Below are 15,362 nucleotides of genomic sequence, written 5' to 3'. Positions count from 1 at the left end.
CAGCCTAACTCATTCATCCCTTATTATTGATGATATGCCTTTATGAACACACGTCTAGGCATGTCTCCTGTGATTCTTTTCTTCTGCTATCCTTTCAACCACAGTTGACAGCAGTGACCCCTTTTGTAATACTTTTCCAGTTAATCTCTTCTTTATGTGGTAGTTTTAATAATTGACCTCATGTAGCAAGTCTTTATTCCTTTCCCAACTGTTCCATCTGATTTCCAACAGTCTTCTGTAATTAATTTATTCCTCTCTTCTTCACCCTCTGTGTTTTGTACTGTATGGGACTGTGCGTCAAATGTAGCAGAAAACCTTTTTGCCCTGTGGAATGTGTGCTAATTTGTCTATCTTGCATCTTTCTTCTTTTTCTGTTCTACTTCCGACATAAGAAGTGTGATCATAAAACAACAGGAATTTTGATTTTCTTAAAGAATCTTTATTTATTCATCAACATCAACTTCGTCTCCTTCAGTGTAATCCCCCTCAGATATAATACACATGTGCCAACACTTTTTCCAATCTTTTAAGCACTTATGGAACTCTGTTTTCATTATGGTGTTCAGCTGTTTCAGTGATTTTGTTTTTATCTCATCAGTGGTGGCAAAATGACATCCATTAATGCCTCTCTTCAGCCCCGGGGAATAGAAAGAAGTTGCAGGCGGCCATGTCCGGTGAATATGGTTGTTGAGGCTTTTTTAGTATTCCTTATTTGACTGTATGGCCATAAGGGGGGAACTCCTGATGCACTAGCCTATTGTAATTGAAGAAAACAGAGAGAAGAACCATCAAATGTGATCGAACTTGTTGAATTTTTTTCAGTCTTGGCTCTCCGGGCTGTTTCCATTAGGACGATTGGGTTTTGGGTTTTGACGTCGTATCTGTATACCTATGTTTTGTCACCTATCAGAACCACATTTAGAAGTCCTAGGTTGTTGTCTACTTCATTCAGCAATTCCTGAGAGATGTCGTTTCTGGTCGAAATTCAGCAACTTTGGATCAAACTTTCCTGCTACACATTTCATGCCCAAAACATCCGAAAAAACTGCTTGGCATGAGCTGAAGGACATGCAAACATAAATAAGTAATTTTTTCTGATGGTGATTGGAATATTTTCCTGAATGACTTTCCTTACTTCTTCCACCCTGTTGTCAGTTATTGGTGTGCTAGGGCATCCAGGACATTTGTAGTCTTCAGCGTCTACTCAGCCCTTTTTGAAATGTTTATTTCACTCGTAAATTCTTGTCTTATTCATCATAGGTTCATGGAAAGTCACGGTCAACATTTCATATGTGGTACTGCACTTTATTCCATTTTTCAAGCAAAATTTAATGCAAATTCTATGAGCCATCTTTTTCGAAAGTAAAAATTCCTGAGCATTAGAAAATGCGTATAACCTTTTTGACTGTGAGCAATAAATTAAATATTCAGAACAGCTGAAAACACAAACATATGAAAAAAAATGCCATCAGATTTACAAAGCCAGCGAAATTAAAAAATTTCCGTTACTTTTTTATCACACCTCATAATGAAATTTATTCATCTCCTCAAAAGTCTCTCATCCATATTCAACATTTAACCATCTGGCATGTCTATCTGTTGTATATAATTACAATAGTTTCCTTATTGTTTATGTGTGTATTGCAGACATAGTGCTGGCTAGACAAACAATGTCAAGATCGCAGTTGGGCAAGTGGACTGGGGTGGGGTGGGTAGATGGGGAAAGAGGAGGGGAACAGGACAGGTTGGGGATGGGTAGCTAATGGCTTGTAGGAAGGCAACAGGTGTGGTGGCTAGGAATGCAGGATGGAGAGGTGACAAGTGCACGCGGTAGGCAGTACTGTAGCTGGTGAAGTGTTGCTACATGATGGAAAAACACATGGTGGCTTGGTTTGGGAGGAGATGAAAGAACAGAGGAAGAGGAAACTTTCGAAAAGAGTGTGTGAGAACAGAGGTTTGGTGAAGTTGGAGGCCATGAGGTTTACAGAAGTTCGTTGCAAGGATAACTTCAACCTTCGCAGTTCAGAACAGCTGGTGCTGGAGGGAAAGATCCACATGGCATGGGTTGTGAAGCAGCTATCAAACTCAACCAAGTAGTTCTCAGCAGCATGTTGTGCCTTGCATGGTCAACTTTGTTCTTGTTCACAGTTTGGCAGTGGCCATTTCCAGTGGACAGCCGTTTGGTCGTCATGCCAACATGAAAAGCTGTGCAGTGGTTGCAGCAGAATTGGCATATGATATAGGTGCTTTCACAGCTGGCCCTGCCTCTCATGGGATAAGATAAGCATGCGACGGGACTGGAGAAGGAAGTGCTGTGTTGGTGAATTGGACAAGCCTTGCACCTGGGTCTTCTACAGGGATATGACCTTTGCAGCAAGGGTTGAGAGTGGGAGTGACATAAGGATGGCCTAGGGTTGGGTGGGCGATGGATCATCACTTTAGGAGGGCTGGGAAGAATCTTGGATAGAAGGTCCCTCATTTCCGAGCATTATGATAGGTAATTAAAGCCCTGGTGAAGGATATGGTTTAGTTGCTCCAGTTCAAGGTGATATTGGATGATGAAGAGGGTGCTCCTTTTTAGCTGATTCATGGGGATGGTAGGAGGATTAATGACTAAGTTTGAGGAGGTAGTGCCTGTATGTGTGATTTTTTTGATGTGGAAGATGTCAAAAAGTGGGTATTGTTGGTGACACATTGGTTTGAGGAGGACCAAGTGAAGCCAGTGAGAGAGCAGGTGTTGAGGTTGTTAGGTAATCAGGGTAATGTGTCTCGGCCCTGAGCCCAAATCATGAAGCTATTATCAGTGACTCTAAGCCAGATATGTGATTTGGGCCATTGACTTTTCCTTACTGTCTCTCCACATCTTTCCCTATGTTTTCCTTCAGACATTCATTATGCACATGCATCACTGGCCGCAGCTAATGTATTCGCGCATGACATGCTGACAGCTCATACCGTCTGTTGTAGCCATTTTGACTGCACTGTGTGCTATCCTACAACCCAACCATCAGAGGTCACAGTTAGAATTTTACACCTTTTTCTTTCCTGCTCATGATTTGACAACTTATTGGAAGCAAATGTTCTTACATTACAGAACTGTCTTACTGCACCGAGAACAATTTCTTCTGGCTTTGGCACTCCCCGAATCCAGTCCTTGTTATCTAGTTCGCTTTACAACCAACTAATGTTTTCATTTATCCATTTCCCGCATCATTTCACATTTTCCAAGCAACATCTCATCCTGAGTAAATCCCTGTTCCATCTGTCTGCATCAGTTCAGGAAGGTACTGACACCCCGGCTAAGACCCAGTCCCACATCATGTTCCTTAAATGGTGCCAAAGTGCCCCCCCCCCCCCCCCCCAGTGGCCCAATGATAAAAATTCCCTCCTCTGTATCACACTCCTGCTTTAACAATGACCGTCATCTTTTCATCCCTCACAAACCTGGCACTGCAGAAACACATCTCCTTGGCGCAGGCATCCCAGATCCATCCTTTCTCCTTCCACAAGATATTGTTACTTTGCAGTCCCAACTATTTATACCACATCTTCCAAATTGAAACTCTTCTTAGCCAACATTTGGAAGAATGCCCCAGGCATCGCCTCCATAAATTATCGAACCTGTTGAAATTGTACTCCTACCTTGGTACACCATTATCCATCAACACCTATGCTACTCACAGTGAGCACCCAATCAACCCTCCACAGCACCCATATCCTCATCACCCGATTTCACCCTGGACTGGAGCAACTGAACCGCATCCTTTGCCAGGGCTTTGAGTGTCTATTATCATGCCTGCAAATGAGGGACATTCTGCAGAAGATCCTTCCCAGCCCTCACAAGCGTTTTTCGATCATCTGGCCAACCTCCCCAACATCCTGGTCCATCCCTATACCATTTCCAATCCCAACTCCTGGCAAAAGACCTCAACTTCAGCCCAGCAAAGTTTAATCATGCTAGACTGTTCATAGATTTACAATCCTTCTCCCGATCCTTAGAGTGGAAAGACTTCTTTGCTACCAATTCCTCCAGCCTAATCACAGCATTGAGTCATGCCTTTTGCAATTCATACCATCATCCAACTATGACCCTCTCCCATCCCACCTTATCACTCCCTGGTCACCTTCCAGGAATTACTTCCCTCTTAACTTGGTCTCGCCAGGCTTCCCCATGTCTGTTTCCAAGAACGCAAACCTCTCAGCAAGAGGAAAGGACTGTCATTCACAATCCCAAACAGATCCAGCTTTAATCGTCCTCCCTGCAGACAATGGCTTCACCACTGTCATGATGAATAACAGTGACAACTTCACCAAAGGCCTCCACCAGTTGTCTGACTACTGCACCTATGAACTTTGCCATAGTGATCCCACTCCAGTCCAAAATAACCTCCAATCCCTGCTTAAATCCTTAGGACCATCCCAGAATCTCTCGGCATCCATCACCCACCTCACCCCAGCAAACACCCTGCATACCCACCTTCTACATGCTACCCAAAATCCACAAATCCAAGAATACTGGATACCTCATAGTAGCAGCTTATGATGTCCCCCCTGTAAGAATTTTTCTTCTTGTGGACTAACACCAACCAGTTGCCCAAATCCTAGCCTGTTGCATCAAAGATATTAACCACTTCCTTCACCTACTCTGAACTGTACCCCCACCCCTTTACTACCTGGATCCCTTCTTGTTACTATTGATGCCATCTCAAACATCAAAATCCCTCATCCCAATGGTCTTGCCACTATTGAACACTATCTCCCCCAAAATCCTTCAGATTCTAAACCCACTACCTTATTGCCCAAATACCTTACCAGCTATATACTCAAATACAGTTACTTCTCCTTTGAGAGGAAGGTATATAAACAAACCCACAGCACAGCCATGGCCATCTGTATAGCACACTCCTATGCCATCTTGTTTATGGACAATCTAGAAAAAGCCTTCCTAGGCTCCCAAAATGCCAAACCACTTGTCTGGTTCTGGTTAATTAAGGATATCTTCATGATCTGGACTCAGGGCCAAGACATCCTATCCTCACTCGTCCACAACATCAATGTCATCTCACTCATCCACTTCACTTTGCGATCCTCAATGAAATATGCCACCTTCCTCAATATTGACCTCCATGTCTCTGATGGTTCCACTGATACCTGTGACGATGTTAAGCCGACTACCCATCAACAGTACCTGCTTTTTGACAGCTGTCACCCCTTTCACACCAAAAAACCACTCCCTTACAGTCTGGTCACCCATAGGCAATGTATCTGCAGTGATCAGAATTCCCTTGTTTAGTATGCTGAAGATCTTAGGAGGGACTTAACAGACAGGCACTCACACCCTCCCCCCCTCCCACAACTCAAACACACGCGCACACACACACACACACACACACACACACACACACACACACACACACACACACACACATATCCTCAAACAATCTTAATTTTCCCAAAACCTCAAAGATTCAGCTACAACAGTGGAGTGAACCCCCATCACTTGATTCCCACCCTGGAATGGAGCAATTGAGCCATATCATTCACCAGGGCTTTGGTTATCTATAATCATGCCCGGAAACGAAGGACATTCTACCCAAGATCCTTCCCAGCCCTCACAAAATGATATTGTGTCACCCACTCAACCTACACAACATCCTGGTCTATCCCTAAACCACTCCCACTCTTAACCCTTGCCACAGGGGTCATATCCCTGTGGAAGATCCATATGCAAGACCTTCCCATTTCACCAACCTAGCACTTCCTACTCCAGACCTGTCACCTATTTATCCCATCAGAGGCAGGGCCACCTGTGAAAGCAACCATGCCATATACCAACTCTGCTGCAATCACTGCATAGCTTTTTGTGTCAGCATGACAACCAATCAGCTATCCATCAGAATGAATGGCCACAGTCAAACTGTGACAAAGAACAAAAATTGACCACCTGATGGCACAACATGATGCTGATCACAACATGGTCGAGTTCAGAGGCCGATTCGAAACCTGTGCCATGTGGAGCCTTCCCTCCAGCACCAGCTTTTCTGAACTGTGAAGACGGGAGTTGTCCTTGCAACACATCGTGCTGCTTTCCTTTAGTCCCCCTTGGCTGAATCTCTGTTAACCCACTATCCTCACATTCTCTACCCTACAGTTCCCCTTCCTCTGTCGTGTCACTCCTTCTCAGTCCCTGCCTCCACGTCATCTTCATTACGCACAGCAGATCACCGGCTCCAGTAACCGCATATCACATGCCCAGTACATGCACCTACCGCCCTTCTCTCCTGCATCGCAAGCCAGCAACCTGCTGCCTCCCCATGAACTGCTAGCTACCCGTCCCCAACCATTCTTCCTGATTTCTGTTTCTTTCTCCCTCTAGCCACCCCATCAAACACAACCCTGCTTCAGTCCATCTGCCAAACTGCAATTGCAGTAATGTGTGTCCAGTCGGCACAATGTACGTGCACAGCTCTCTCTCTCTCTCTCTCTCTCTCTCTCTCTCTCTCTCTCTCTCTCTCTCTCTGTGTGTGTGTGTGTGTGTGTGTGTGTGTGTGTGTGTGTGTTTTTTTTTTTGTTTTTTTTTTGTTTTTTTTGTGTGTGTCAACAGAAAGCTAGCAAGTTTTCATTCTTTTTTGTGTGTGCCTGTCGACTACTGTTATTCACATTCCGCTAGCACTTTCCTCGCTATCAGTATACAAATTAAAAATTGGTGGTGGCAATGAACAATCCTGTTGTATACCTTTCGTGACTTTGGTTTCCAGAACAATTACAGAAGAGATTATGAAAGTGTGCAGTTGGGCAGAAAATGTCAATAAACCCTCATCTTCTGTAATTTTGATATGGTCAAGAAAGTTTTAATTAACCTGACAAATTCATGCCAGTTAATCTACATTATGCGGGAAAACAATAAAACCAAGATAATTTAGCTTAGTTTAGTTTTATTTTTGTCCCTGTAGCATATTTTACAGTGTTATTAAACATGCCATGTTGCAATATGCCACCAAAGAAAAATACTCAGGCATTTGAGCAAACTGAATAGTATTTTTTAAACCATATGTGGACTAATACACAGCATCAGACAACACAGTTTTCCACTTAGCCTATACATTATCTCCTTCAGCACTGCTGGGTCTTCTTTTTTTCCCCTCCTCCGGAAGTTGGTTCCCACATGAAGAAGAAGAAGAAGAAGAAGAAGAAGAAGAAGAAGAAGAACCTGTTTTACACTGTTCCCAATTTCAGTTTTACCTTTCTTCTATTAATTTGCCTGCAATAATTGCACATTAACACAAGCATACTGTACATACAGATACAAGCATTGACAGTTAATGTTATTTGATTATTTGTCTATTGTTGTACAAGGTGGATAGCTTTCAGCTCAAAAAGGGAAGATCCAAAAGCCACTTAAGTGAAAAGTGGCAATGACAATTATCATTTAAATATTTTTATTTTATAATGATCTGGAACTAAATGATCCCTGTTTTGTTATTGAAATTAGGTATTAATTATTATTAAAGATCCAACAACAAGGAACTAGATAGTTATTGAAGCCATGTGAAACAATAAAAAAATATAATTAATGGTCTCAAAACTATATTAAAATGCTACGAAATATTTCTTGGTTTTACAATATCATCTGTTTTGTTGCAAAGCTGTGTGGTGCTGTTTTCTCTAGCCGACCGATTTAAGAGCACGTCATGCTCATTGAATGGGAGTAGGCTTGATTTTGGCAAGCCACTCTAACGTTTACAAACTGGTGTATGCAGAGGCTGCACCTTCTCCCAACCCAATATCTCTGATAAGTAGGTGTGTCACGATCACACTCGGCAGTTTCTGCCACATCTGGTGCACATTTTCAATGTGTATGTTGGAACAACAGCCCAATTTCTAACATAATAGCCCTTGCCCAACATTCTCAGTGAAGATGTGTATTGTATTTACATTGTTTATATATTAGCAATGTCAGTTTTGAAAAATAAAATAATTTATAAATGTGTTACCAGGTGGCTTATATATGATGAGTGAGTATTCATCAAATATTATAATACAATATCCTATGTTGATGTAAGTTGTTATTAAATCTGTCACTATATGAGTGCACTATAATAATAAGAAGATAATACAAGATGTACAGATGTTGGAGGGAAGGAGAAGGGTCTCGGACCTTGAATCTGGAGTGTCAGAAGGTGCAAGAAAGGAGTTGGAGATAGATAATTATAATAGTTCTCTGTAAAATACTTTTTCACCACCTATCACAAGAAAGTGCAGTTGTATAATGTATATGATTATTAAGTTAAATGTGTAGCAGGCTGTCATATATCTCTGTAAGAAGCATATGAATAATACAGTTCTTTTCCAGGCTGTAATTCTGGTTGGTGGCCCAGGCTCTGGAAAAAGTTTTTTTGCAAAAACACATTTGGTACCAAAAGGATATGTGCATGTAAATAGAGACACTTTGGGATCTTGGCAGAAATGTGTCTCTTCAATGGAAGATGCCCTAAAGAAAGGCAAAAGTGTTGTCATTGACAATACAAATCCAGACAAAGAATCAAGGAAAAGGTATATAGAAGCAGCTAAAAAATATGGTGTTAAATGTCGCTGCTTTATTCTTGCAACATCTGTGGAGAATTCTAGACACAATAATAAGGTAATTGTATTTGATGTTTTCTGTGTGCAGTTGTGGTAGAATTAATCACTGAACAAGAGAGCAGGGTGTTTCCATACCTCAGAAATGTTACATTGTACACAACTTTCTTGCAAGGGATCATATTGTGTAGCAAAAAATCATAAGTTGATTGTCACTGGGACGTATGTTTTAGAGTGAAGAGCACTGAAGAGGTGTGCTATACCAGGTGAAGATCTATTGTTTCATCTTAGTGAACAAAATTGAAACCTGCCCTGAAATTTTTTACACACGAAGAAGAGAGCGAAAGAAATTCACTGTCAGAATTTTAGCTGCTAAGAGGCGCTGCAAGTATTAAAAGAAAAATAGTTGAAAATTGCCAAATTCGTAGCATGCCAGGCGGTGGGAGAAATGTACACCCCTACTGGCGCTGTAGCAACTGCGCATGTGCAACTAGGATTTGTAAAGGATGTTTCAGGTTACCTTTCGTCGATAGCTTCTCTGACACTACAGTACACAGTTACTATTCTCTCAAATTAGCCACTCAAGTAACTTCTATTACATATTATCAGTTGCTTTTTGCAATATTGGTAAGTACTGACAATATAGATAAAGCTGAATTAATATTTATTGTGCTTTCGTAAGGCATGCCTGCCAGTAGTACCTTTTTTTTCCCTTCCAGTCTCACAGTAATGTGGAATCCAATTAACGTTCTCAATTTAGCGATGGTGAAATATAAAGAATGTGAATGTGAATGTATGCTTTCCCGGCGTATACAGCTGGCGAAGAGTTCTCGGGCTTCCAGCCGGGTGGCGGTGTCTTCAAACTGCCACATTTCGACGAGTAACATACTCATCATCTTCTGGCGAAGTGCCGAGACTTTGCAGATGCTGGTCCCTTTATACCTGCGGTGTGCCCCCCACCACCTGGCTGCGGGAGGCTGGGTCCAGAGGAGCCGGCGGGCGGGATGGAGGGGGAAGCGGGTGCGCCGTTCGTGTCTTCGTCAGAGCATTCTGATCGCGTCTCGTGAGCTGGACGGTTCTTGTTGCGTTCCTGGCCGCAATACACCAGGAACGCAACAAGAACCGTCCAGCTCACGAGACGCGATCAGAATGCTCTGACGGAGACACGAACGGCGCACCCGCTTCCCCCTCCACCCCGCCCGCCGGCTCCTCTGGACCCAGCCTCCCACGGCCAGGTGGTGGGGGGCACACCGCAGGTATAAAGGGACCGGCATCCGCGAAGTCTCGGCACTTCGCCAGAAGATGATGAGTATGTCACTCGTCGAAACGTCGCAGTTTGAAGACACCGCCACCCGGCTGGAAGCACGAGAACTCTTCGCCAGACATAAAGAATGTGGTTTCCAGCCAAAATCACCTACTTCTCCTGAGGATATACATATTTGTTGTTTGTTAGTTGATTTCCATAATGTCCATTCAAATAATATTGACATTTCATTTGAAATTGTGGATATGTTATAAGAAATAGGAAATAACCGTGGCAATTCCATGGATTGTGATTTGGATGACGTCAGTTGTGCCAGTAGCAGTTCTGAAGGAGGATACCTTCAAAGCCTAAAAAAAAAAAAAAAAAAAAAAAAAAAAAAAAAAAAAAAAAAAAAAAAAAAAAAAAACATGTACTGTAACAGCTTTCAGCAACAAAGAAAAGCCTGTGAAATATTGGTTAAATGAAGAAGGGAAAAAATGCTTGAAGTCACGCAGTGTGCAAAGGTGTTTCTGTTTAATCAAGTCAGAGCTTGAACTGTACAAATGGAAGAATGAGTTGCATGAAGTAAGAAATATGCACCAAATGGAAACCCGATACCATCTGAATGAAAAACTGTAGGAAAGATTTAGAACTGCTCGTGAGAGGCTATGCACCGTTACTGATAGAGATTTAAGAGACTGGCTCTCCAAATTGCATCTCACATGAACATTACTAATTTTCAGGCTTCATTGACCTGGCTATGCAGGTTCAAGAAATCATACAGAATAGGAAGTCGCAAAATTACCAAGTCTCCGTCAGGTAAACCTGTACAGCAGCTGCCGGTGACAGACAATGCTATAGAGAAATTCATAGCTGATGTAAGGATGAAACTTGCTGTTATCCCCGCAACTGCTGTTTATAATGCTGATCAGTCAGGTTTCGTGAAAGAACTGTATGCACACTGCACTTTGTCATTTTGAGATGAGAAAAAGACGGAGTGAGTTGCCCAATCAATGAATCCAATGAGACATTCATATATGACAATGCCAGTGATAAGTATGAGTGGTTTACTCTTTCTGCAGTTGTATATCTGTCTTCAGGAACCTCAAGGCAAATTAGTACTGAAAATAAAAAAAATGGACTGTTTAGGTGCAAAAATCTTGTAATTGACATAGCGAAAAATGGGAAAGAATAATTTTCAATATTTCATTCAGTTGCAGAAACTAATTCATTGCTTTTCTTGGATTCATGGCCTGGACACGATGACACCTCTGTTTTTGTGAAGGATGACGAAAAATCTGCAGATTTAATGTGGATTCCACCTAGAACTACTAATGTGATTCAACCTCTCGATAAAGAATTTTTTTGGACAGTGAAAAGCATTTTTCAGGAAATTATCAGACAACATAATTTCCGATACCTCTCTCTCATTTCAGGTTTATCAGCGGAACAGTATGCTACTCAATTGTGCATTACCAGTTTTCTTCGCCACACTTTATGAATTTGATCATGTATGCCTGGTATGCAGCGCATTATGCAGAACAGTGGCTGGGACCATTTCTGACTCCGTTCGAGGTCTATCCAAATAAAACTAGTGGTTACAGTGAAATGCCTGATTGCATCAATTTTCCTTTGTCCGGTGCGCCTGGTGCAAGAAAGATGTTTGTTTTTGTCATTCAATAGACAATTCGCATTTTTTTGATGATTACAGGAAGTAAACAAAGAACTGTATCACTGATAGTCAAATGTAAAATATTCAAACATTATTATAAGGAATGTACTACAGGAATTGTTATAAAATGTAGTGTTGCAAGACAAATTTCATTTCAACGAATTACAAGTCTTCATTGATGGAAGTCGTCTGTAACATCAAACACTGCCACGATTTTCTTTTCTCTGCTACCCACTTTTATCAGAATTACATGTACATTATTAAAAAAAAATGTTCGTATAGTTTAAGCCAGGTTTTCACTGGAGCAAACAGGCTAACAAGCACAAGCAAAAGAGAATTCTGTCTGGTGTATTCAGTAGGTCTCTTGCAGGTCTTTCAACTGGATACCACTGCAGCTACTTGCATGTCCCTAACCTTCCAGTTACCTAATCGGAAAATGGAGACTTGCAGTTTAATGTGGAATCCGAACCACATGTCATTTGTGACCCCTCCAACATCTGTGAGAAGTGAATGCTTGGTTAAAAATCATATTGAAAAAGTTGTGGTCTGAACGGGATTTGTCCCCTTACTCTCTGGATCACGAAGCGGGTACTTTGACACCAGACTTTTTTTTTGGGGGGGGGAGGGGGGGAGTATGACCATTAGACATTACATGCATAATGGAAACGCTAGCTGTGTTGTGTCTTGAGATGATGCTGATATTGGTAATTAGTGTTCTGTTTATAAATTTCTCCTCAATGGTAATGAGAAGGCAGGAAAAATGTTCACCATGCAAAATTATCCTAACTGAATAGCAGTGTTTTGCATTGTGGCTCTAACGAGATAGAGTTGTATCCTGTATGCCGAATATTAGCTCCAGAAACTAATAACACGGCATTCATAGGCAATGTTTGCTACCTCGTGTTCTCTTCCACTCCCTCTGGTATAAACGATTCAACCCATATACAAGCGAATGGTAGTGAATTTTCTGCAAATGCTCATTCACACGTGTTTGCTTCCATTTGTTCCATTGTAAACCAGACTTTAGGTGCTTAAAATTGGTGTCTGTGAACTCCGGATAATTCTGTTACATGGCCACTGCGTGAGTGATTTGCCGAGTCGCAAACTAGGTGGGCAGGACTGTTCAAACTGCTGTTATAAGCTGTTCTTCGTGCGACAAAAATGTGTAACTTCAATATTTTTTACAAAATACTTGCAGTGCCTCTTAGCAGCTAATATTTTGGCAGTGAGTTTCTCTTCTTGTCTTCTTCGTGGGTAAAAAATTTCAGGGCAGGTTTCGACATGTCTATTGGATCAGTCTCTTGTGAGCTGAATTTTCCCAATTCTAAGGAAATGTCTCTTGTGAGTTGAATTTTCCCAATTCTAGGAAATGTTAAGATGGTTCCTACATACAGGCCATGGCTGACCTTTCCCTCATTATTGCTCATTATTAACAGTTAATGAAATAACTCTTTTGATGTATGTGTTCATTCTGGTATTTGATTCAGTGTATTATTATTCTAAGTTATTTAAAAAAGTTCTGTATTTATTATATCATCTAGCTTCGTCATTGACTTACAGCTCCAATTGAATAAAAATAAAATAAACGTCAGGAGTCAGGTGTGTGCATTTCCTCGTATGTAACCAGATTTACCCCTAGACGTTTCTTTGATCTTTCTTGTTTCTTCCCATGGTTTCAAATCAAGTGTCTGCTATATTTTCTTCTGCTAATGATGTGTTGGTTCCATGCATTTTCTTGCGTAGGTCTTTGACTTTTGTAATTTTGTTTGTGTGTTTAAAGCCTGACCAATGTTAGACACTTATAAACAGATATGAGGTGTGGCAAAAATGACTCCTTCATTTGAAAGAGAACTCTTAACACTATGGAGGGCATTAAAAATCTACCAAAGAAAGGAATTTGTTTATTGCACTTATAGAATCATGGCTGTCAATGAAAAGCAGTTATTCTTCATGAGTTTAAATGCATACAAGGCAACCTGCAGCTCCTAATCCATCAAGATGCAATTTTCCTAGATAGAAACCGGTTTCTATCAAGGAATTATCCATGAAAACAGCCATGGAACTGCACACGTCTCAATCTTAACCAAGTCATGAGAATGAGAGTGGAGGGTTGCACTCCACACTGCCAAAATTTGCTCTGCACAGGAAAGAAGTTCCTTGCCTTCGACCAATCATGCAGAATGTGGACAGTGATTAACAGAATATGCACCAATCAAGGCAGATGTGAGGACTCTCCTCACAGATGCGGTAAAGTTATGTTTTCAAAATGCGACTTTGAGGCAGCCAGGCAAACTGTTTGCTACATTGTTTCAGAATGACCCAGCAGGGCATATCATGAAACTTTCAATCATTTCCTAACGAACAACATAATTGATTATATTGAAAATTTAAATGTCTGTCTTTAAATTATGTGTGCTACTGTTTGTGGAAAAATGCACAAGCTTTCAGTTTGTGCTACTGCAGTGTGTATACGCTCGAAACTCAGGAAGAACAGGGCAATTTTTTAGAATTTTGGGAAGTGTTCGTTGTTTAAGTTTTCCATTATCATTTTGTAATTTTAGTGGGTAAGAAGTGGTATTCTAACAAAGAATTGTACTTTAGCCCACTACTGCAACAATAAAACATAAAATGAGAGAATAATACCAAAATAAAGACCACCATGCACGCCTCTTGCAGGGACTCTGTGGTTCTCTGTCAGCTCCGCAATGGCCATACGTGGCTGACGCATGATTACCTCCTCCATTGTGAGGACCCGCTTCAGTGTCGCTGTGGCTCACGAATGACGATTGTCTATCTCTTGCTGGACTGCCCACTTTACGCTGCTCTGTGGCGGACTTTTAACTTTCCCAGCACCCTACCTTCGGTGTTGGGCGACAATGCCTCAACAGCAGCTTTAGTTTTACATTTTATTCGTGAGGGTGAGTTTTATCATTAGCTCTAAGTTTTAGCTCATGTCCTTTGTCCCTGTGTGTCCTCCACCGTAGTGCTTTCGGGGTGGAGGTTTAATGTGTTGCAGAGTGGCTGGCTTTTCCTTTTTCCTCATGGTCAGCCAGCCATGGTAACCTGCTTTTTTGTTTTAACCTCTTCTACCTATTTCTTGCATCTTTGTGGTTTTCTTGTCCCCTTTTGCCTATTTAAGTGTGTTTGACTTTCATTCAAAACATTACACTTTGAGGACCAGCCACATAGGAAAATTTTGGGCCCAGATGATCAACCATTTGTGACATTATTACTGGCGCCTTTGTGTTTGGTGTAACTTAAAGGGTAACGCACGCTAAAAAATACCAAGCTTCAATGTTAGTTTTTCATTTTTATTTTAGTTCTTTCATATATTACAATTTAAGCAATAACAACAGCAAAAAGAATAACTATCCGTGAAAAAGTGTAAGGTGAGTTCTTGAAAAATTTCACACAAAAATTGGCTTTTCTTTGGAAAAGTCAAGGTGTTGCAGCATGCAGAGAAATAGGTTGCAGTTAGAGCAGTACCTGTTTGCTTCTTTTCTGCCTGTTTCCCCAGCAAATTGTCTCATCTTCTCCAAAGCATGCTCCAAACTGCTCTAAGATTCGCTACTGCTTCTTTCAAAGTAATTGTAAAAATAATCAGCAGAAAGTAGCACCTGTCAAGCAATAGGCAATGAGACTTCCGTACCTTGCTCTCATACGAAATGACTCCAGTGTTTGAGCGATAGGTGGCTCGTATGTCAAGATGATCACGGTCCATGCTGTACTCTGGCTTGGTCTGTAAAGTGTTCAGCATAAAACGGGCATATATGTGTCAAGTGCAGCTACTATATTCATCACTCTAAAATTTGCTTTCAGTGAGGACAAGTATGTCTTTTAGCTCTTTCCTTCACCATTTTTTCTTAT

General features: G+C 41.3%; 1 protein-coding gene across 4 annotated transcripts in view; it reads left to right on the top strand.

Moving 5' to 3' along the window:
- LOC124616771 (bifunctional polynucleotide phosphatase/kinase) overlaps positions 1–15,362 on the top strand; it is a 79,554-nt gene that overhangs the window by 48,943 nt on the left and 15,249 nt on the right. For 2 of the 4 annotated variants that reach the window (XM_047145159.1, XM_047145161.1), the window contains one exon: positions 8,354–8,641. In XM_047145159.1, the coding sequence (XP_047001115.1) occupies positions 8,354–8,641 (288 nt within the window). Of the gene's footprint in view, positions 1–8,342; positions 8,642–14,171; positions 14,414–15,362 lie in introns of all 4 variants that reach the window. The other 2 variants (XR_006979881.1, XM_047145160.1) reach the window with 2 other exon arrangements.

The sequence above is a fragment of the Schistocerca americana genome, chromosome 5, assembly GCF_021461395.2.
Source record: "Schistocerca americana isolate TAMUIC-IGC-003095 chromosome 5, iqSchAmer2.1, whole genome shotgun sequence".
Classification (NCBI taxonomy): Eukaryota; Metazoa; Arthropoda; class Insecta; order Orthoptera; family Acrididae; genus Schistocerca; species Schistocerca americana.
The sequence above is the reverse complement of the archived record's forward strand: the minus strand, read 5'-3'. Positions and strand labels throughout refer to the sequence as shown.